The sequence below is a fragment of the Ornithodoros turicata genome, chromosome 1, assembly GCF_037126465.1.
Source record: "Ornithodoros turicata isolate Travis chromosome 1, ASM3712646v1, whole genome shotgun sequence".
Taxonomy (NCBI): Eukaryota; Metazoa; Arthropoda; class Arachnida; order Ixodida; family Argasidae; genus Ornithodoros; species Ornithodoros turicata.
The window spans coordinates 60,171,239-60,195,102 of NC_088201.1; the positions used below are offsets into that span (position 1 = coordinate 60,171,239).

Below are 23,864 nucleotides of genomic sequence, written 5' to 3' on the forward strand. Positions count from 1 at the left end.
GTTAATTAAGCCACTGACGTGGCCCCAGCTGCAGCGTCGTATTCCACGACGAATTGACACGGCAAAGATGTACATAGCTCCGTACGCGCCAGCGTTGAGGAACGTGTCCAGCGTGTCATACACGACATTGTCCGCTCCAGATGCAATTTTAGAAGCGCCCGGCTATGCTGTAACACCTGCATTGATTTTGGGTTCAATTTCGAGGCGACGTCACCAGTCTGCAAGACGCCGAGTGGAAGCAATGAAGGCAAGTGATTTATTTACTTGACTAGACATCTGAAACTGTCATTTCACCTGAACAAAGACGTAAAAATCACGTAAGGTGGAAGTACTGGTGCCCTTTCTTTCTGGTTCCTGTATCCCCCATTTTGGCGAGCAATGCTAGCAGTATTCGCGTTCCTAAGTTCGATGACACTCCCGCTCATACCTTCACTGCCGTCTCCCTGGTTCTTGCCCTTGGGCCAGTAGACGTACTCGAGACTGGGAAGCGTACGGGCGAGATGAAGAACGCCGGCGCCATCTACCATACCAGGGGTGTAGGTACCCACGTGCCGATGGGTACCGTTCACCCACTGCCAGATAATGACGTCGGCGAGACGACTCGACCGCCGGAAGCGTACGTTGCCCGAGACGCCGTTGAAGTTGGTTGCGTTGATGAGAGCGATGAGTTTCCTGCATAATCAGTGTTATTAGGACGTGAACTATATGTTTCAGGAAAGACATATTCGGGAAAGGTATTTGTTCGTACAGAACGATATTTTGTTTCGGACAACGACAACAGCAACAACTAGATGAATTACGACGCGATGAGGTGATTACTGTGGTGTACTAAAGAAAGTACACCGGGAGAAGAGATTTTTTTTTGCAAAGGCGGGGTGCACCAAATTAAACGGGATGTTTACGAAGATAATAGTCATTTTATAACCGAATCGAATGCGAAGCGAATAGTTACGCAACGGAACCGACACTGCATATGTACGGACATACGGCAAACACATTTTCGTGATGTATGCATTTGTACCTTGGTATGAAGCAACACTGGGTTTGTTGCGTGACTCCTCATATGGAGTTTTCGGGCGTACGCGGACGAAACGCCTAGTGAATTGTTTCTCCTGTTATGTTAACTGGGTGTTGTTTCCTCTTTGCTGTTATCATGATGTCCAGCTTTTTGGAAAATCTTCGTATATGTACGCCTACAGCTCCGGGTCTAATCGAGTACATTCAGTTTGAAAGACACTCCTTCGGTTGACGAATATAGAATTTCATATTCTGTCCGGAATTTGAATCAAATACACAGTTATTCGCTTCAGCATTCAGAAAATTCGAACAACGTAATAAAATGGTCACCACCAGCACTTGCCACTTAGTTCCGGAAGAACGAGACACCGTGAGATAATTAGTTAGGATTAGATGATAAAGGATATGAGGAACAATCAATGTACGAGGTTCACTCTTACAACTTGACAATGAGAATAATACAAGCATGGAGTGGAATGCTTTCGGTGTGTGCAAATGGTACTACAACGGCTTCAGACAAAAGCACCTGTTGGTTGTAATTTAACATGCGCATGTGATATATACACTCATTTTTACTGTTGGTGGCACTTACTGAAAAGTTTCTTCTTCATGAAGGGTCGAAGTGTGGCTATGATTCCCCTTAAAAAGTGCATCGAGAGCCAGAGCGAACACCCACACAGCGTCGTATGCAAAGCCACCGTAATTACTGGCCTCCACTTTACCCTGTAAGAATAGAAGGACATTACACTTAAATGTCTGCAATAAACACCGTCAGGGGAACTCTGCACTCCACCCTGGAAGAACATTACATTCAAATGCGTCTGCAATAAACTCTGCCAGGGGAACCCTCACTTCTTACTCTATTTCTTTCTTTATTGGCTTATTCTTCTAATCGGCGTGCATACAAACGCGGAACTCTAATCTCGACAGCCTTTTCGAAATTTATAGTGCAATCGGCTCCAATATCTCCATTTTAAATGCGATAGCATTTATGAGCAAACCCACTGCGTTTTTCTTGAGGCAGGGTATGTCGCAGCGTAAGACCTGCACTCATTGGCAGCCAGACTTGTGCCTAACGCTTTACTAGTAATTGCGTTACTTGTAATCAATTACTTTTTAGTAATTTTTCAAGTAATCAATTACTTTACAATCGAAGTAATTTTCCGAGTAATCAATTACTTTGTAATTGGCTAATTAATTAATCAACGATTAATTGATTAATTGTAATTGATTTTTGTAATCAATTACTTTGTATATTCTGCCCCAAGTCAAGCCCCTTGTGCAGTCAGGCTTTGTTGGGCCGTTCTACTGTAGTAAGCCGAGGTCATTGTAATAACGTTCTGGAATTTCAGGGTTTCTCTCCCTACACCAGTGTGGTGGTACCTTTGTGGTATCTTTGCAGGTTTAGTGAGTCATGGGGAAGTCCCACGCAATGGTCTTCCACAATCGAGTCAACGTCTTCCCGGGAGATAAATACAGTAGACGCACAGATCTGCTTGTCCTGTGCGTTTTTTGTTTTTCGTGTTATTTCAGCTGTTCTGCTGTTGCATTTTTATTTTTATTTTTTTTTTTTTGAGGCACACAAAGACGGGTATAATTTGCGTGAATGCAGAGTAACGACCGGAGTAACGCGTTACCTTTCTGCTCGTTACTCAATTACATTTGGAGTCGAGCAATTGGTAACGGTAATCAATTACTTTTTCCGTAGAAGTAACGGTAACGCTAATCAATTACTTTTTTCGAGTAACGGGCACAAGTCTGTAAATGGCAGCTGATTGGAGATAACGTGTGTGGTGATAACGCCGAAACGTTCCCAGGTGATAACAAACGTGGCCACGAAACGTGGAAAAACTCCATCGCAGTGACGAGGGAGCTAAGCCGTTAAAGGGACCGAAAAGTGAAAAATAACCCCCATATTTTTGCCCACTGTCGTGCACAACATCGTTGTTTGATAAGACACAGAAAGCATTACTTCTCAATTCGGCATATTTTTTACGTATAAATATTTTGAAGATTGCCGGAACATGGACGGTGCTGCCAGCGAACGGCGAAAAAGAGCAACTAGGGTTTCGGGTCCAGGGCTCCCAGGGATTGGTCAACCCTTACCACGTGAGAGTTAATTTTGTAGAGAACAAAGTTGACGCACATTATCTTACAGCTAAACGCCATTTTAAAAATGACGCTCACTTCCATAGCTTTTACGTTAATAAAGCACTTAGCTACTTCGCCACTACGAGCTACGATCCGCCGCGCCATCTGCAAGGCTATCTGTGTTACCGCGTTTATTGTTTACGTCGTGGGTGGTCATGTTGGTTGCGCGAAGCAGAAACCAGAAAGTATAAGTGAATGACATGTTCGTGGCTGTTGTGTCGATTATTCGAGAGACCTACATATGCCCGGTGTAGTTTTGGTGTTCGGGGATGCAAAAATCATGTTCGTTCACCATCGGCGGCGTTTTCTACCACAAGGTTCTACAGGAGAGTGCGCGAAAACGAATGTGGTTCAAAACACTCGGCTATTAGATGTAGCAGTCGTGTCGTGTGTGCTGAGCTCATTTTGCTGCCGATGACTACGAAGATGCCGTAGAAGGCGAATTGCGAAGACGTCCGAAGCACACTGATGTTCAGTAACTAGTGATTTTGCTTCACCGAGGTGACGAGTTCAACACAACGTCTTAGGTATGTACAGGCGCCACGCATGTATAAATTATAATATAGCGATGACGTATTCCATTTAACTTATGTTATCCTACTTGTCCCGTACTCAACATTGTCAACATCAACAAATTTAATTTTAGGGGCCTTCCAGTGTTGAAGTGGCGCAAGACTGCTTCGTGTGTGTGTGATCCAGGCACTCAAGTTGACATGACAGAAATAGCTGAAAGCAGGTATGCAGAGTCTACAGATCGAAGCACTAGATTTGTTACGTGTTGCAGACTTTGTGACATTTTTTGGAGTCTTTGGACAGGTGCAGAACATTAGTATGACGTCAACAACAGTATGAACAATAGGAGAAGAAACCGATGAGAGCTACTAGCTTGTTTGAAGGGTACAAGGATACTTCCTGTTGAGATGTAGTTATGACTAAGGAACGCTAATTAATTTTCTAGAGATGCATCCTCTACACTTGAATGCCCAATGAAACAGCAAAAGTTCATTGTCTTTGAAGCCCCACTACTGGAATTGTTCAATGTGTGTCAGAGCTGCAGTGAGCCATGCAAGGTTACCACATCATATTGGTCCTAAATTTGCAGAGTTCCCCTATCTCGGACGCAACTGTCATTTCTCTTTATTGCTCTTCCGATCCCGCCTTCTCAGAGGTTAATGTGGTTCACCATACACTGCATGGGCACTGCCTTTTTCTACTCATGCTTTCGGTTTCTTGTTCTGTTGAATAAATCTTCACTTGAATTTGCAGCCATCACGCTGGCTACTGTGTTTGCCCCTCATCTATATTGATGTGCTGTAACGGTATAGCACATCGACAGGCCAACAGCCTACCAAACAACCTTGCTTAGTCCTACTTTTGGATGGAAACTACACGATGTGGTAACATCTACATATATAAAGTTTTAATCGACGGAGATTTGCTGTTTTTGTACAACCTTCATTGTACATTTCTTTTGTCTCACTTAGCATGCCTGAAGAAATGTTCTCATCTTCATCAAGATGACAGGTCATTGTTTGGTCTGCAGCATTATTGTTCCTGTAATCTTTTCACCAAGAGAGAATACAACAGTGAACAAATGGTAAAATATAACTAGCTTGTTAAATTCAAAAGCGAAAGAAGAAACTGTTTATACTTCTCTTGTTTATTTTGTTGCAGGTTTTACATTACAGCTCTATCAAGTACGTCGAAACATTAGAGGGCAGGAAGCCCTACTCTGTTTCCTAAATCTCTGGACAATAAAAAAGAAAGATATAGTTTGAGTTGTGACAAAAATGTTGCTTCTTCTCTTATATTATATTTCAATTAAATGTTACGATGCATTTGTCATGCACACTGAAGCCAGTTGCAGTTTACGGGGCTGTTAAAAGTACTTTACAAAAGTACATCTCAATTACAGTAACAGAGAACTTATGCAATAAATTATTTAGCCATTTTGGAGTATTATGAACACCAATGGTGCATGGTTAACTTTGAACCCAGATCAAGGGTTAATAATACCTGAAGTCAGCCCTCAAGTCCTCCTTTACAAATGTTAGTTGGTGACGACATAATGAATCAGTTACAAGTACTCCGTTTAGCAAAACAGAGTTAATTAAGTGTAAATCCCAATCTTGGTTCAAATATTAATTGACATTTGGAAACCTAGTCACTAAGAAGTATACTAAAAGGTTCTGAACACAGTTCAGCTGAATGACACTGATTAAAATTATCTTACTTACTCCTCATATATACAATTGAGACATGAGTATAACCTACAAATACATCTATGCCCACAGGTTACTCAACCCTCCAGGAACAAACTAGTAATTATAATATGCTGTGACAGCAAAGAAAAAGCAATGAGAAAAACTTGCAGCAAGCAAGAAATGAAAATATGCTGACATCAACATTTCTACAAGTCTGCGCACTGAGGGGAAAGCATCCATGCACGACGCAGATCGAGATCCAGTGGAGTACTTTCTATTGTATTTTCTCGGAGCACCCCATATCCTTCTTGTGAATGGCCGACAGGTGGTATAACGAAATTTCCTGCAGAAATAAGGGTTTTACGTCCCGTTTGTCGTTCAAGTAGCGCGTAAAGACCACACGGCGCTGCCGTGTATGTTGCCATGCTCTTCGGTTTCTCGGATGTATGTAAAAGACACTTGCAGTACTTCGCTGTCAAGGCACAGTATTTCGAAATATTCGTTAGTTCTGATGCAGTTGTCTGTCTGCTTTTCACACGCATTCTCTACCTCCCGGCAGCAAAAACCGTAGTATCCATCCGTAGTATCCGTCGGTTTGCATTTCACACATGAACACCTGCACGACGAAAAAACAACGCTTGTTCCGGCTTACACAAGTGCTTCTCCCTGATACATGGAAATTTCACAAAGCAGTCCATGTTCACGGCACGGTGAGCTACCGCTGAGGACGAATGTGACTCCGATTAATTTCTGGACGAGGAATCTTCTGCTGCGAAGAACACACTTTCCAACACGCCAACGCACGAACAGCAGTTCTGTGTGAGCGACAGTTATCGAATGTGGAATTCCAGCGCACTCATGTTCAAGAGGCTCGACATTCTCGACGTAGAAAGTGGTCACAAATGCCCACTGCCGTTTTCGTTTTCGCCGGATTAGCGCCCGGAAGTGCGCGCATTACATGCGTCTGCGACAGATGGCGCGGGGTCATGCAATTGTTGACAGACTGCTCGGTTTCCTACTAGGTCCCTGGACATGTAATCATGGAAAATTCGATTACAGAAAAACTACAGCGATTTCAGCGGAGTTCTTTGACATTTGAACTTTTGAAGGTCCAAGCTTTTCGCTGAACATAAAGTTTCGATAGGTTTATATTCACTTTTCGGTCCCTTTAAATGCGGCAGTGCCAGCAGCACGAAGCAGAGAGAGACAAGACGAAGATGACGGAGTGGCCCATTCACAACAGCAGCATTGCACAGAGCACACAGATGATAGTGCACAGCTCAAGCACGCCAGAATTGCATGCAACCTAATAAACATATTTGCTGTTCGTTAACTTGTACACTGCTGTGTTTTCTGGGGCAGTGGTTGTGGTCAGGCAGGTCGGCGTGTGATTTTGAGGAGGAAATTCCCATAAGTGTTCAAGTGCGGATAGAAACCGCCGTAAGTGAGGGCGCGCTTCGAGATGTCACACCGTGGACGTCCCGACGCCACGCACGCCGGCGCAACCAGTTTTCGGCGGAGGAACTTCTCCAGTTCAAGCGTAAGTGTGTCTAGGCGCAGCGGCAACTGTGTACGAGGGAGACTTTAGACCAACGCAAAGCGCGTTTGACCAAAATGGAACACGCTAAGCGGGAGATGCAAGACTGATGAAAGACTGATGCAAAACCAAGGCTGCAGCGAGCTATGCAGCCCACCAGCGCATGTGAATTCCAATTCCTGGAGATTGTGCTTACCAACAAATAAGTTAACGGTCCTCCCCTTTCCCCTCTCTCCCACTACCCTCTCCACCGCGCAACGTTTTGGGCACCACCGCGCACGTTGGGCAGACAGCTCGTCTGCCCAACGTTACCCACCACCCCCCTGTTTACCAGGCAAGAGTGTCTCACGAAAACGACAAACAGCACCAACTTCGTCTACAGTGCAAGGGCGCGGTCGCTAGACAACTAAAAAAACTACCTACTAGTATCGAGATTTCCGAAAAGATGGTGCAGCGTGCCGGGGGGGGGGGGATCAATTTATTTTGACGGGAAAAATCAGCCAGAAAGGACGGCTTGCTATTCCGGGCCAACGGGAACGACTAACATGTACGCCCTTAACGTGGAGAACCCCAATGCACACGTTACCGACATAGGGACTGACCCGGTACTGGCCAACTTCAACGTCCTCGCCCTCTCTGAGACCGTGACCAACCTACCGCGACCTTGGAAGTCTTGTCATGCGTTTCCCTTACCAAGGGAGAAGACAACCGAAGTGCCGGTACCGCCACCTACTCGAGGAATGACGAAACTATTTTAGCAACCAAGACAGTCATGCTCAAAGTAGACAAGGTAGAACACGCCCTAGCCGCTGCAGATGAAGTTGGTGACGTATACGTCGTAGAGACGGGGGAAATGATGTTTGAGGGAGGTGTGGTCAGCCTGCTCGTGGGTGGCGGCTCCGTGCAGCCAGGCAAGGGAATAGAGGGAAGGGTGAAAAAAGGGGGGAAATGTGGTGCTAGTACAGCAGAGGGAGGGATGTGCAGTCCCTCCTGATATAGGAATAAGGTAGTCGCGAACTACCCACCGCAGAAAACACAGGCATCCCTCAGTAGCCTTCATTGGGCCGTTCTCTGTACCACGGTAACCGCCTGTATGATTGGCGAAGTTACCCCACCTATACAAGTGGACTATACATGAATGCCCCCCAACTCTCATCGTGCAGTATACACTATATACCCCGGGATCCCTTAAAGGCAAGATCAATAAGTTCCTTCTAGCCAAACTCTTCAACTACTCTGCAAGCAACACCTTCGTAGAAAAATTGAAGGAACGCAGCGTACCCATGATTGCCATGGGAGACTGTAATATGGGCATTAAGAAGCCACAGAACAACTGGTTCGCGGGCTTTATGAAGGAAAGCTTCAACTAGTCAGTGACGATAAATTAGCACAGCTCGTACGGAAACTTTTATATTGTGTCTTCGTCAGGAGCATAGACAAGCTAGTGGTGGCTAAGTACGTCAGCTGGTTCAGTCTTCAGAGGCCTGTACTGTCCATCGTCAGAAAATGCCAGCGATAAGCTCTTAAATGCTATCGCATTTCAATGACAATCTGCACAGCAATTTCCGTTGTATTTTTTTTTCTTCATCTAACCATAACCTTACCTTACCTTGTGATACTTGTGTTTTATCGAGCACTTCTTGCGGGAATTACATTTGGTCCCTCTTAGTTCTAGCAATGATCATTTCCACTAGTGCTGATGACGCCATACGTACTCGTATAGAAGCATTCAGGAAGGCAGAGTTTTTACTTTTTGCAGCCTCACGCCCAAACAACAGTCATCATCAAGCTACATGGAAACTTACTTGGTTAACTACTAGTTGCTTGTAGAGGGCCCTCCATTCCCGCACAGTCTTGTTCTCTTGCATGATTGCATCATCGTCAGCGTAATACTGGGTGCCCAAAATCATGTGACCCTGGACAGCGTCCCTCATCTCTGCCGTTGTACAGGGCACAGTCTCGTTCATTTTCTTGTTGTACTCGGTAGTCTCGTACCAATCTGACGACAGCCAGTGCGGCAGGAACCACTGGTACCCTTGAAAGCCAGTCATTCCCTACGACACCGTCAATACAGTCTGAGCACAGAGGATTTTCGGATGAAGAGAGAATGTTAATATGCAAAGAGAATGGCAAATGCTCTAAACAATGCAGGTACCTACAGGGTGTCCCAGAAAACGTGCCACTGAATTATAATAAAAAAACTACGCCACACAGAATCATGCGGTCAACGGCATTTGTTCTTACTAGGTTTTTGCCACCTCCTGATGTGAATGTCATGTAACGTAAGTTTTATTATGCAAATTTTTGCCAACCGTACTCGGAAATTTGCCAAGTAAAGATCACTTTTTCACTCCACCAATGTGAAGGGCGTGCCGAATTTACTCAAATTCATGACAATTGACAGGGATATTTAGGAGCTATCCCATCAGAAAAAATAGCCGAACATGATGCTTTTCGGGGCACCAAGAGCATAGCGCTCGACGACTTTTTGAGCGCAGTTGTTGTCAGTCCTACTCCTACGAAAGGAGGTCGCCAACCCAGCCCATAGAGTGATAGTAGAAAGAGATAACACAGGCATGGCTTATCGCATCCAGCTTCCGCTGGGATCATGCCTTCCCTCTCCCAATTTCAGGAACGGTCACGTTTTTATTATTATTATTAGTTAACTATGTGCCCAAGCAGCACAATGTACTAAAAGTCGAGTGCAATAGGGGTGGACGGGTAGGTGGAAGGCCTTGAACAGACTCCTAAAACTAAGGAACATTGATAAGACACATACCGTCCACCCCTATTGCACTCGACTTTCAGTACATTGTGCTGCTTGGGTGAGATAGAGGACAGCATTGAAAAGGAAACCTGAGGCGCCACGCTACACTCCCGTGCTGCCACATTGCAACGTCAGCAGAATCGTGTCGACAAAGAAGAGGAATGAGAACTCTTGCCTGGAAAGAAAACGCGGCACATTCGCGACGTTATGTGCACGAGGTGTAAGAAGTTTCCATCCGGTTCAGCAAGGAACACTTATCGTATCTTCGACTGGCGGCACCAATGCTCTAAGTCAGAGCGCTCCGAGCTGGAGGAAGAAAGAGGATGAAAGAAAGAAACAACTGCCGAAGCTGTTGTCAGAGCACTCCTTTTTGACCAGTCGAAGATAGAGCACGCGCTCCAGAGGGATCGGTGGCCGCCTGTCGAAGATGCCATTAGGATAAAAAGTATTTGCGTAGCACAGGGATGGCATCCAATGTATTGCTCCGTATACAAAACGCAAACACAACGCAGGCGAACGCAACGCATCCTGGACAGGTCCTGGTCGCACGTCACAGCAAACGTCAAGGCACAGGTGACCCTAAAGATGACCGCGCCCGTGATCGGCGGCCAAACCGTTTGTAAACAATGCGGTTGTTGTTTCTGCACGACGTTTTGGATGTCTTTCGACTACGGCAATTATTTTTATCCCATAATCTCGCAGTAAAACGCACAGTTTTGCACATAAGGCCTCGTATTGTTGACGACTTCCAAAGATTTGGTGACGACCGCGCGTTAAGACTCACTGAGCCGATGCGATGTACTTAAACTAAGGAGAAATGGGCTACCATGTTGAGGAAGTCATAGTTTACGCTGCGAAAATACGTTCATATGTTGACTTGATGACGACGGAAATATGTCGGTAAGCCGCAAAACGACATGTAAACAGAGTCACATGACCTCAAAATTACGTTTTCTATGACGTACGACCAGGACAACGTGGCGGTTTTGCAAAAAAGAAAAAAAAACCGCTTGAGGGTAATTACAAAGATGGCGGATTTATGTCACCCCTGTGTTGTGTAGGATTTTATGGTGTGATATTGAACAACACCTAGAGCGTACAGGCTGGTCCAACGTCCATAATAATTCATAGTAAATAACGCAGGAAACGGAGAGACATGAGGTCAATGGATTTTTTTTTTCTGCCAGGAACATTTGCCACATATTGGTACCCTTTTTAGTTCACTTTAATTTATGAAAATTTCATTTCTTGAATTGAACTCCGGACTTCCACAATTCAACCTAAGGTTTTCTTTGCGGAAATGGGTTCCTCGTGGTCATTTTACTCGGGATAGCACCTGGTAAGAAACGTAAAACAACGGCAACTTGCTGAAATAAATTCGCGGAAATCAGTACATGGCTCCGAATTTTTTTTTTTTCGGTTTTAGTTCGAGCGACAAAAATCGATTTCCTTCACTCCCTGTCGAAACGTCGGGGGACCTCGTTTTTGATAAGATAGCTCTGATTCCCGCACTCACCGCGTGTCTTTGTTCTGTGAGTTGGGATTCTAACCCTCTCCCCTTCGTATGGCCTAACAATGTAACCTCCCTTCGTCGCCCTTTGGCGCTCAAACTAGAGCCGACAAAAAAGAGGCGGAGCCAAGGACTCATTTTCGCGGATTTTCCGCGAATTTATTTCAGCACTTGGGTTGGGTTACGTGTCTTATCAGGTGTTATAGAGAGTAAAATGACCCCGAGGAACCCATTTGCGCAATGTAAACGTTAGGTTGACTTAGGAAATTTCGGAGTTCAATTCATGAAATTAAATTTCCATCAATTGAAATGAAATAAAAATGGCACCAATATGTGGCAAATGTTCCTGGCAGAAAAAACTGCCTTGACCGCATGTCTCTCCGTTGCCTACGTTATTTACTATAAATTCCTATCATGGCTGGGGGACCACCCTGTATAGTGTTCATAACGGATAATCTCAACATCGGTAACCTCACCTGCTTGTATGCTTCGCACATTACGGATCTAGCACTTGCATCGTAGAAGCCTCCGATGATAATGCGAGCGTTTCGGTCCTTCAGGTCGACCAGGTAGCGAGACATATTATGTGGACTCTCCTCGTGCGGGAATTTGCGGTTGGTGAGAAAGTTCATGCCGTGCTTGTGCATGTCATCCTGCAGAAGGTTGATATACTCGCTGTACTTATGGCCCTCTTCGGTCAAAGCTGCCACGCGATGCCAGCGCATTTCTTCGAAGAGCTTGAGATACACGAACCTGGAGAGGAAAGCATGGAACATTGATCCGCGGAGCTTACGGTTTTGGGATTACGCTTTTGCAGTTCATCGGTTGCGCCCATGCTGGCGCTTCAGCGGGGAAGTGAGAGATAAAATAGTGTAAACACAGGAGAGCTAGTGGATAAAAGTAAAACGGATGCTTCGCTTGTTGCCCATGCTCTGACGTTTCTCATCGTTAGAATCAGAAAAGTCTGAGCCCTTACTGAGTCTGAGTTTAGAAATGTGATGTGGGCCATTCCACGCCAAACGATCCAAACATGTCGCTCGACCGTCACCGATACTTTATTTTTTTAAATTCTGCAGGTAGAGGGCTTCGAGGGAAAAGTAGTTTCGAAGGTCTCCATTCAAAATATAGTTTCTTCAATATTTGAAAATGCTCGAAAGGTTGCGCCGAATGAGAAAAGTGTACCTTACATTTTCTCGATTAACTGGTCGTTGCGTAATTGTATAACCTCCTAAATGTGATTTTTATGTCATTGTAAGATGTGACACTCTAGCCTGTACACATAATGCAAAACAGGTTTCCCCCTAACCCTGTGATAGCGCGCACAAGGGACGCGATTTTCACTGTTTGTCATTTTTTGTCAGTTTAGACCGGGCATCAGGGTATCACGTACGCAACACCAGTATATGCTTGGAATCTTCGAGGACACCCCAGTCAGGGCAGTTGGGCGAGTTCGCCTTCCCTATCTTGTGAAGCAGCCGAGCAGCATAGGGAACATTCTGGCGGAGCCGGTGGATAAGGCGCTCAATGGCACGCGGAAGAGACTGAGGGACGCGGAAACTTAGCTCAGGGTCGATGGTAAACAGCAGAGAGAACTGTGCACTGCCAGAAAACCACAAGTTCCCATTGAGCCGCTCTCGAAGGGAACGTAGCATGCACTTCGCGTCCGGTCGCGAAAAGCACACTTTCAACGTGAGCTGGTCCTCGCCGACAGCTAGTTAGCCTTCATGTAGCATTCAAGCAACGTCTCGAGGCCAATTACTCCGGTCAGGTTGGTAGCCATGACAGCATCTCTAAGGGCGATTCACGTGTTTGCTTACCGCGAAAACGTACGTGTTCGCTTTAAAAGCATGAAAATCTGCTCTATGTGCATCGTAGGTGACGATTGTTTTCGCACGATGATTAGTGTGCAAGCAACAGTTTGTAGACATGTGGGCGCATTACATCGTGTGTCAGAGGCGTCATGCGCCCATCTGAGCCAATCACAAACACTTTCAGATTTGTGGGCAAGGTTGACCTCTAGGGGTTAGCTTTTCCCGTGCTATAGAATTCTACTGTGAATCATAGTATATGCGTGCCAGCCTGTAAACATGATATTCCGACGTATTCGGTGTACAGTGTGCTGAAAACATTATATTTACCAGTGATGGCCACTAACTACTTCTACAGTAGTTTAACTATAACTATTAACTACTTTGTGATTGAGTAGTTTAACTAGTAGTTCAACTACTTTTCTGGGGAGTAGTTAAAACTACTTTTTTAACTACTGCAATGTAGTTTAACTACATCTATAACTACTTAACGTTGTCCACCAACACCAATCCCTTGTAGTGTTCTTGGACACCTAAATATGAATCACAAGCAATAATAAACTTTGGCTCAAGCGATTGCTACGATCATCAAATACGAAGCTTGCGGCGGGATTCTTTCTGTGCCTACGCGATAAACTAAGTTGCCGAATTATTTCACAGCAAATGAGGCTTCACTAGACAAGCATTAAAAGTGGAGATTTAGTACACACGCACGACACAATTCCTCTGCACATCCGTTCTCATCAAACAAGTAGCTCAAGGTAAAAGTCGGGAGCACAATCGTGCCGTAAAGCTTGCGGCACAATCGGAAGTAGTTGGCGCCTTCAGTAACCTAACTACTGTAGTTAACTACTTAAAATAGTAGTTTAACTAGTAGTTGCACACTACATTTCTGTAAGTAGTTGATAACTACTTTTTAACTACAATCAGGTAGTTTAACTAGTAGTTTAACTACATGTAGTTAACTACTGGCCATCACTGATATTTACGTTATAACGTAATATTTCTTTTGAGTATGTCATACAACGAATCTAGGGAGAACCTGGTACCATACAGTAGAAGAGCAACCAGGCCATACATTATCAACTAACCTGTGCATGAGATTTTCCGGAATGGTTCGAAAGAAGTAGGGATAGCGATCCCTACGGGAAGAGAGGGCGCCCTCGGCGCTGTAGCTGATGAGGACCGTGTTGTAGTGCTTTGCGACGCCCACGATAGGTTCCAAGGTGTCCGTGCAGGCAGGACCTAAAGAAACACTGTGATGTAAAGATCGCGTCTAACATGGGTACTGGCTGCAGCTCACAGGGGATGGTTGCATTCAGAAGACCGCTATCAACCACGTCTCTTTCTCTCCTTCTCTTTTTTCCTCCCGTTTCTGAACGAGAACTGAACTAAACCGAAATTCCATGTCCCTTTGCTGAACCAAACCAGAACTCAACCCCGAATGAATCGCATACGGGTAACGGTTCAAGTAAGGTTCAACGCTTGCTTGAGCAAGTTTCGATTTCGAGAAACGACACCAGCCAATGAATACATCTCTCCATACATGAGAGAGTGATAAGATTGCCCGCTTCACTGGTATGTTCATCGGGGCATCATGCGAAGAAGGCGTGAAATAGTACACAGAATAATTGTTGAGAATAATTTGCAAACATTCCGGAGATTAGGGTACGAACTATCCTGTGGCTGTCCTCCACGTTAGGACTTGAAACATTTTGAGCCCTGTACTGGGAATTCAGCCTAATAAGAACCCCCAGGAGGGCAAAAGGTAAATCAGTAGACGACCCCGTGTGGTAGCATCAAAGTTTAGCCACGTCGAGCAGGCAGATATCCCCACGCTTCGCTTAAGAAGGTCGTGACACGATGATATTTGCAGTTCATTACATGGTGCGCGTTCTGCACGCCATATTATTGAGGAAAAACAAACAATTTCTCTACCAGTCGTAGTTGGACAGATACATGCCCTTGTACAGGTTGGGAGAAAAGCTTACGGAACACGCGAGCGGCGTACTTTTTCTTCGGTGCGACACCCTAGCGGCTGGCGGAAGCGAGTGAGTTCACAGTTTCGGAGGTGTGGAAAAGTACGCTGTTAGCGACACATAGCGGCAGTGATGGGCAGTAGTTCAATTACATGTAGTTGAATTACTAGTTAAATTACTTTTCGAGTAGTTACTTGGTAATTATAACTACTCTGTCATATGTAGTTGCAGGTTGGTAGTTAAATTACATTTTTTGTAGTTAACTACTGTAGTTTAACTACGAAGCCGCGCCCGCGACCTCGTGGTGATCGCGCGAAGCCGTAGCAGACGCCTTAGCCCGAGGCACCCGCTTGGTCGCGGCCGGAGGCAATCCAATCCAAGTATTAGCATTCTGGGTTGCAGCGAGCATGCGTTCGTTGTTGTTGCAGCATGTTTCACGTTCTTCTTCTTGTCGGCGTTATTGCCTGTGTCACTGTCGGGATGGACTCCTTCGTGATTGAGTACTGCTACAAGAATGTTAAGGTCAAGGAGGGAAGCGCAAACTTCACTGCAGAGTGCCGGTTTTGCCCCTGTCGTACGTTGTCCGGCAGCGTGAGAAGTTCCAGTAACTTCTTGAAACACGTGCGGGTGAGTAAATTCACTTGCGTTAATAAATGATCTGTGTATTCAAGTGCTTTGCTATAGAACGCATTACGAATGTACATCGAATTAAATTATTACTTCAACCGATATTGCTGTCTATTATTACTTATTAGTGACACCTTTATTGTTCTTACAGCCATTTTCCACAAAGTAGTTGGAAAAGTAATTGAAACTACTTTGTAGTAGTTACAAATATAGTTTAATTACTTTTTGCAAGATGTAGTTAATTAGTAATTCCAATTACTTTTAAGGGAAGTAGTTAGTAGTTGTAGTTAAACTACCTCATGAGTAGTTACTGCCCATCACTGCATAGCGGTAGCTTCCACTTCCCAGACAAACTCAAGCGACACCGGAACTACTACCGTGTGTCGCTGACAGCGCCCCTCCGAAGCAGTAAACCCACCCGCTTCCGCAGGCCGCTAGGGTGTCGCACCGAAGAAAACGTACACCGCTCGCGTGTTCCGTAAACTTTTGTTCCAACCTATACAAACACTGGCGTCAATCTCTGATGGCAGAGGAGGAGGACCTTAGACATTCCTGTTGGTTCTCTTGCCCATGTGACCTCACCCGCACACAACCAACATCACGTAGGGACAAAGCTTGCGCGACGTGACATAACAATTAAGAATAGCCAATTACGACCGTGCTTTCAGCGAGCGTAGCTATGGAGACGTGCCACCATCAGCCCCATAGGCAACCACTGGTAGCCACGAAAAGCCTGTTTTTTTTTTAAATCGTCTTTGGCGATTGCCTGACATTTTGACTGGCTGCAGTAATTGGCTGATTTTATGTCTACGTGGCGAAGGAGTAAGAGGAGGCATTAAGCAGGCCTTCTTTATCTAGGTGGCGTTGCCCTAACCAACGCCACCTAGATACAGAAGGCCTGCTTAATGCCTCCTCTCACTCCTTCGCCACGTGGACGTTTTAAGTCGGGATGTCGTCTGCTTCAGCTAATCGCCGCATACACATGCTTGCTCTTGCGACTCGTCTCCATAGGTCCACCGCCGAAAGCACGGTCGTTATTGGCAGACTCTTAATGGCTACGTCACATCGTTTAAGAGATGGGTTGGGGCGTTGCCCCAGCCCTCTGGCGGAGAGCGTGCTTGCGTGATGTCACAGCTGGATGCGAGTTCCGAAATGAGGCGTATGTGATCGTGACTAGACGACGTGAGGACGGACCTGTGATTGCCTAGAAACTGGGCGTCGTCCCAAGCCTCTTTATCTGGCGCATTATCATTTCCCATCGTCATCTTCATCTTCGCGCAAGTCCCCACGTTGGCCACCAACGTAAGGACGACTAAGGACGACCAATACGAATGAGTTTCGTTATTCGCAGTGCCGATTTTCTAAGCGTCCGTTATTTCCTTTGGTGTAAAACTTATACCACAGACGCAGGATCCACATCGCGCGCAATCATGATCGCTCTCAGGTGCGGACAAAGCGAGTCTCGGCCGCAGAGATCAACAACGTGCATTACCCACTTCCAGCAGGATTGGCGCAGTGGCTCCCTTTCTTCCTCGCCTATTCACCCTTCCGGTATAGTGCTGCCGGTCGCGGGCCGGCAAGATGGCGGCGGCCCGCACGAAGAAAACAACATGAACAAACACCGTAATAGCTGAAATAGCATTTGGTTTTAATGCGAATTTCATTCAAGCAGGCATCTTCTGAACCAATGTTTCCTTCTAATTCGAAACTTCAGTAGGTACTGTGCCATGCACTCGCCAGACGGCGTCAAACCAAAATCTGGATTAGGGTGCTTGAATAGTAGCTCCTTCTGTGTACACAGAGGGAGCTAGTATTTAGGCACCCTAACCTGGATCCCGAACGCGAAGTGCGGACGGTGCAGGCGTATCCAGCGGGATTGCGGCGACCAGGATTGCGCGCCAATCCAGATTTTGCGCCACAGTGCGTTTGGCGTATTAGAATACAATTTCATATCGATCATCTGTTACATTTATCTTGCATAACATATGACGAAGCTTCACAATTAGCGTGGTAGTCCACACAGAGTTGGGGTTGTAAGGCATCGAAAATTGTTCAGCCTCGAACGTTGTTGAACTACGACAGTTTCCAATGCATTGCAAACATTCGGAGCACAAAACCGACGCCGGACATGAAAGTACCCCACTTACCGAGGATTCCAATGAGATTGTTGTAGGTGGCGTTAGTGACGTATCCGATGTACCTCTTCATGACGACATCTTGTTGACACTGACCGTCTTGCTCTAAAATCGTCAGTTTGAAATCGTTGAGCACATTTTCATCCCTGTTGACGGCGTCCATTGCCATGTGGGCAGCTTTAAAGGCAAAGCGGATTGATACATTACACAGGTAATTCTGCTGGAGTTTATCCTAACACACCAAGTAGCGAATCAGAATACAGTCGAATCCCGTTAATATGACCACGACCGTTCCCGCAGATATTGGTCATAAAATGAATTGTCGTACTAGCGAACACCAGATGATATGCACGAATGAAACCCTAGTGCGCAATACTGTGCTATGACTTAATACGAAAAAGGAGGCATTATTGAAGAACAGCTTTCAGTTTATTTGCGGAATTGTTCCGATAAAAGTGTCTGCTTAGTTACATTTTCAAGCTGTAGTCAAGTGATACAATAGCATGGTCAATTGCAAACACATTCTGCATGTCTCTCCGCTGCTCAAAGGAATGGCCAAGCATGGCCATTCCTTTTCCCGTACGTCCCGTTCGACCTGGTCACTATGACCAGGCGACGAAGAGTACTGCTGTTTTGAGCATATTTGCAGGCGTCACAAAGAGCACCATGAGCCATCCTGCAACCGTGCGTGAAGATTGGACATGCGTCATCCGAAACCACAGGACACTCGTAAGTCGCTCAACTGCACGGCAGTCATAATACGAGGGTAGAATACGTGGGTTTGCCCCGTATTTGTGCAACAAATTTCGGTCATTGTCGGATTGAGGAAAATGGTCATAAAGTAAGGATGTCAGATTAACGAGTGTCATATTAACGAGGAGGAAAATTGTCATAAAGTGAGGAGGTCAGATTAACGAGTGTTATATTAACGAGGAGGAAATGGTCATAAAGTTAGGATGTGAGATTAACGAGTGTCATATTAACGAGGATAAAAATGATCATAAAGTGAGGGTGTCAGATTAACGAGTGTCATATTAACAAGGATTGATACAAGGATCGTTACGAGGTGTTCTGATGAAGAGGTCCATTGAATACGGATTAAGCCAACTGCATAGTCTTATTGGTCGTCGTGCGCAAACCGGGTGTACTGTTTTATCGTCCGTAAGTAAGTAATTTGCTATATAGCATTCTAGTTCTGAGTTCCCGAGTTTAATTGGAAGTCGTGCGAAACTGCTTTCGGCGTCTCAGAATTCAATTGTTTGCAATTAGAGATGGGGGGTAACGCGTTACATCTCGGTAATGACTAATACTATTGCATTACATTTTGTGGAGAAGTAGTGAGTAACGCAATGCCATTAGAATTTTGCCGTAATGCGTAATGATATTATTCATTACTTTGGTTGAATATTCACGCATGGTCTCTTGAATCTCATCTATGATTGGTCATTTAGATTATGCATACTGCTCTCATTTCGCGACGAAACCATTCATACGTAGCGATTTTGCAGATACTCTAATTACTAAAACCGGTAATGCATAATGAAGTAAAAGAGCAATCACAAGCAAGCACACTTCACAGTCTGCGCATTAAACACTCGATAGGACTGCGTTACAGACTTTCGGGAAAACGTGATCCCAAAGTAACGTTATTCTCTAATGAAAGTAATAGCATTAGTAATGCACTACTAAGCATGAAAAGGTAATTAATGTGATGAAAATGTGAGTAATGTGATGCATACTTTACAATATTGCAAAGAGTAATGGCAATGCATTACAAAATAAAAGTAATTTCCCCAACTCCGTTTGCAATCAACTTCACCGTTCGTTGTTCTTTCCGCAGGCTTCACAGAAAGTGCCACTCAACCTTATGTGTAAATCTACTCCCTATTATTATCATGAAGTTCGACGCGCCTACGCGCGCCATGTTTGTAGCGCCCTCCAGCATGCTCTGAACGAACGAATTCGCACTTTCCACTTCCACTACTTCCACGGTGCCCGCAAGGCCGCCGAGCCAGGCAGCCAGGCTACGAGAGGAGTTAGCTCAGAGCGCGCTTGAGAGCGCTGCAGACCAAGGCGCGTCGGCGAATAAGTATTCTCATATTTAGCGGACCTCCTTTCGAGCCTGGGGGAAAGAACCACGTTTGAGATTCTTGATTGCAAACAACTGAATCAGAGATTTATGAAGGCACTCTACAATTTGTGAATAACACTAGGGCTCTCAAGTTGCTATTGAAACATTCCACTATGAATCTGAATTAATCAATTAATTTGAGACAATGAAAACAGTGACTTTCACAAGACTGCCAACATCGTGCACACCTTTTTTTTTAATGGGTGTGGCTTGTTAAGTGGGACACCCTGGATAAGCCAAACGCACAAGATAACAAGGCATAGAGTGTAATTCGATACAGTAGCCTTTTGCTCACTGCACAGAGAGAGAGAGCGTGTAGGACGTTTTGCAGTGTTAGTGTACTGCTGCATAATATGGTATGTCACGTTATCACACTAAAAAAATATGCGATACTCTATTTTGAAGATTTGTGCGTCGTACTTCAAATTTCAGGTGTTGCTAGCAAAGATGATTGGGCCTTCTCCATTAATTTCAATGAAACCTCGGAGCTCTAATGCTTCCGGAAGTTATCTAGCTCTCGGAAACTGGCGTTTATGTTATCATACGAGGGGCGTTCAAGTCAAACCGGGACTCTCTGTCTCCTGAGTGTAGAAATGGCTCGCGCTACTTCTTTTTCGCCATTTTCCGCGATAAAGAAGTCCGCACAAAGCCCGCAAAGCCATCATACTATACTTTCTTGATCAATATCAACGACCTCGCCAAATTACTAAGTGCCGCGTTCTCTCTTCGCTTATTTGCAGATGACTGCGCTTTGTTCTCAACTGTAAACTCTATCACTGACCAGGAATATTGGAATCATGGATTATGTCGCCTAAAGAGATGGTGTGACATATTGGATATGTCAGCCAACTCAGAAAAAACTGTTTTCATGTGTATGACGGCAAAAAAAGAACCCCTAATATATCCCTATGTAATGGATCAGGTCCCAATAGCATAAGGGTTTTTCGATGTAAATACCTGGGAGTGACACTGACACCGCACTTGACATGGCCGAAGCATATTGATAGTATATGTTGTTCTGCACGCAGGAAGCTGGGAGTTCTTAGACGGCGCTTCAGAAACAATTGTTCACAACTCAAACTGACAGCATACAAAACACTTGTACGTCCCATCCTGGAATATGCCTGTATACTATCGGATCCCTATACTTAAAAGGAAGTAATGAAGCTAGAGAAAATTCAAAGGCTAGCTGTTCGATTTATGTACGACAAGTACAACAGACATAACACACCAACATAACTGTTGCTTCAAGCCGAACTTCCGTCGACGGAAGTTGCTTCCGTCGACGACTGCGTCGGAAGCACAAAATCGATCAGTTTGAAAATAATGTTGAGCTCCACGCTGAGAATTTCGTGCCAAGGACATTGGAGCTGCATAATTGGATAAAGGCACGAAATGCGGAATGTTACGATGTTGCCTTTTCATCTTACTTTTTCCTTTCATTCATTTCATTTCCTTTGTGGGAGTAACAGAATTCGTCAGGTGACGAATTCAATATCTTCCGTTTTTTGTTTTGTTTTTCTATAATCAAACTCAAACTCAACGATGGAAGTTTTCACGAAATGCCGAAGATTATATTTTTGTTTCTTCCGTGTTAGGGCCGCGAAGCAACTGTAGCTATGAGCGGCGTACAGATGTGGACAGATGGAGAGAGGACAGCAGGAAGGAGTGGGGGACAGGGGGCTTAGTATGCGTCCGCCTGGGAAGACTTCAGTAACTGTGCCGACATTCGTCTGGTAATACCCCTGTCACACGGGCATTTTCGATCCTGCTCGACCGAACCTGCTTGAACCCAATGCAGATCGGATGATGCTACACGGCCGCTTCCAAGCAGGATCGAACTTTGATCCTGCTTGACTCAAGACAGTTCCCATAACAGGATTGAGAATTTCAAGACGGCTCGACGGACGCCATTTGCATCCTCGACCCCGGTGAACTGTCATAACTTAAGACGGACATGCGCGCGAAGCTACAAATGATGCTTACATCGGTATACGATAAATTACCACTAATATCGCTGTTATATAGGAAACGCGAAATTAATGAGTTCCGTTTATTCATTTGCACAGGTCAACCATTCAATGCGCATTGAAAGTGGCCGTGTAGCAGCGTCAAAACTCGAGCGTGCTCGGGAAGTTCGATGCAGATCGGATTCGAGAAGGATCGAAATGCCCGTGTGACAGGGGTATAAGATTATATTTAAGAAAGCGACGGTTGTGCTGAGGAAGGTGGTCTAGGTATGTAACTTGTACACAGTACAGGGTGTTTCACGAAGAGTGAGCCAAGTTTTAAAAATTGGTTCATCGCACACCAAAAAGACGGACTGCATTGTGTTAGCAGTGGTGTGAGGATACTCAAAGTATTTTTTGTGTGTGTGTGTGTAATGAATTAAGTGAAATTAATAACCCAGTTTTTTGTTATAAGGATTAGAGTCAAAATGTCAATGAGAAAGTAGTAGCGGGCGATACAGCGACACGAAACTCGTTGATTGCAACTTTGTACCTCTAACGGATCCTTTTTTTCCCGGCTCCAAGGATTAACTTTGGAGTTTGCAGAAAACCGACGTGGTACTTGTCGCAGACGCGCGAGGAGCGCCGGACCAAAGTGCTCTCGAGCGTCCTGTTATCGAACGAAGACTAGTCCTCATTCTCAGTTCTAGTTCTCAGTTCTCATTGACATTTTGGCTTGACATTGACTCCCTGCGACAGGTCCCGCGTCAGGTTTTTGCAAACCCGAAAGTTGCGCTTTGGAGCCGGGAAAAAAATGATCCGTTAGAGATTTTCAATGACACGTTTTCTGGGACACCCTGCATATATATACAGGGTGTCCCAGAAAACGTGTCATTGAATTATAATAAAAAAAACTACGCCACCTAGTATCATGCGGTGAACAGCATTTGTTCTTATTAGGTTTTTGCCACCTCCTAATGTGAATGTCATGTACTCCAAGTTTAATTATGTAAATCTTTGCGAACTGAACTCGGAAATTTGCCCAGTAAAGGTCACTTTTTTACCCCACCAATATGAAGAGCGTGCCGAATTCACTCAAATTCATGATAATTCACAGTTGTATTCACGAGCTATCCCATCGGAAAAAATAGCCGAATATCATGCTTTTCGGAGCACCGGACCATAGCGCGTGATGACTTTTTGAGCGCAATCGCTCTCAGTGCGACGAAAGGAGGTTCCGAAGCCAGCCCACAGAGTGATAGTAGAAAAAGTAACAGGTCCTGAAATTGGGAGAGGGAAAGCATTATCCCAGCGAAAGTCGGACGTTATAAGCCGTGCCTGTTTTATCTTTTTCTGCGATGTCGGGGAGGGCTGGGTTTCCAACCTCCTTTCGTCGGACTGACAAAGATTTCGCTGAAAAATTCACCGTGTGCGACCGTGTTCATTGTGTGCGACCTCCGTAGAGCATGATGTTCGGCTATTTTTTCCGATGGGATAGCTCCTGAATATCCCTGTCAGTTATCATTAATTTGACTAAATTAGACACGCTCTTCACATTGGTGGGGTAAAAAAGTGACCTTTACTAGGCAAATTTCCGACCTAAGCTCGCAAATATTTACATAATTAAACTTACGTTACACGACATTCACATGAGGAGGTGGCAAAAACCTAGTAAGAACAAATGCCGTTGACCGCATGACTCTAGGTGGTACAGTTTTTTTATTATAATTCAATGACACGTTTTCTGGGACACCCTGTATACAGGGTGTTTCTTCTTAGCTGCACCAAATTTTCATAGAAAGAGAGTTGCCTTAGGACGCTTTTACTGTTGTCATTGGATTAGTCGACGGGGCTGCTACTAATAACCCTATTTTTTCTCACTCATGGGACTAATTAACAGATATTTTAATCAACTTTTAATTATTGACTTTAGGGAGCACATTGCAATTGTGATATTAAAGCCTGACCTCCACATTTCATTTCATTTCATTTTATTGCACCTGAAGGCACCCTAAGGGGCATTATATCAGGGGGAGGGCATGGAATAAC

The 23,864-nt window shown here is 44.9% G+C and overlaps 1 protein-coding gene across 4 annotated transcripts in view; it reads right to left on the bottom strand.

Annotated features, from left to right (window-relative positions):
- The window catches only part of LOC135378282 (atrial natriuretic peptide receptor 2-like), a 765,968-nt gene that overhangs the window by 19,686 nt on the left and 722,418 nt on the right, over positions 1-23,864 (bottom strand). For all 4 annotated transcript variants that reach the window (XM_064611266.1, XM_064611267.1, XM_064611268.1 and 1 more), the window contains 6 exons: positions 17,748-17,912; positions 14,086-14,239; positions 11,663-11,939; positions 8,715-8,963; positions 1,610-1,740; positions 428-672 (listed from right to left, as the gene is read on the bottom strand). In XM_064611266.1, the coding sequence (XP_064467336.1) occupies positions 428-672; positions 1,610-1,740; positions 8,715-8,963; positions 11,663-11,939; positions 14,086-14,239; positions 17,748-17,912 (1,221 nt within the window). The remainder of the gene's footprint in view (positions 1-427; positions 673-1,609; positions 1,741-8,714; positions 8,964-11,662; positions 11,940-14,085; positions 14,240-17,747; positions 17,913-23,864) is intronic.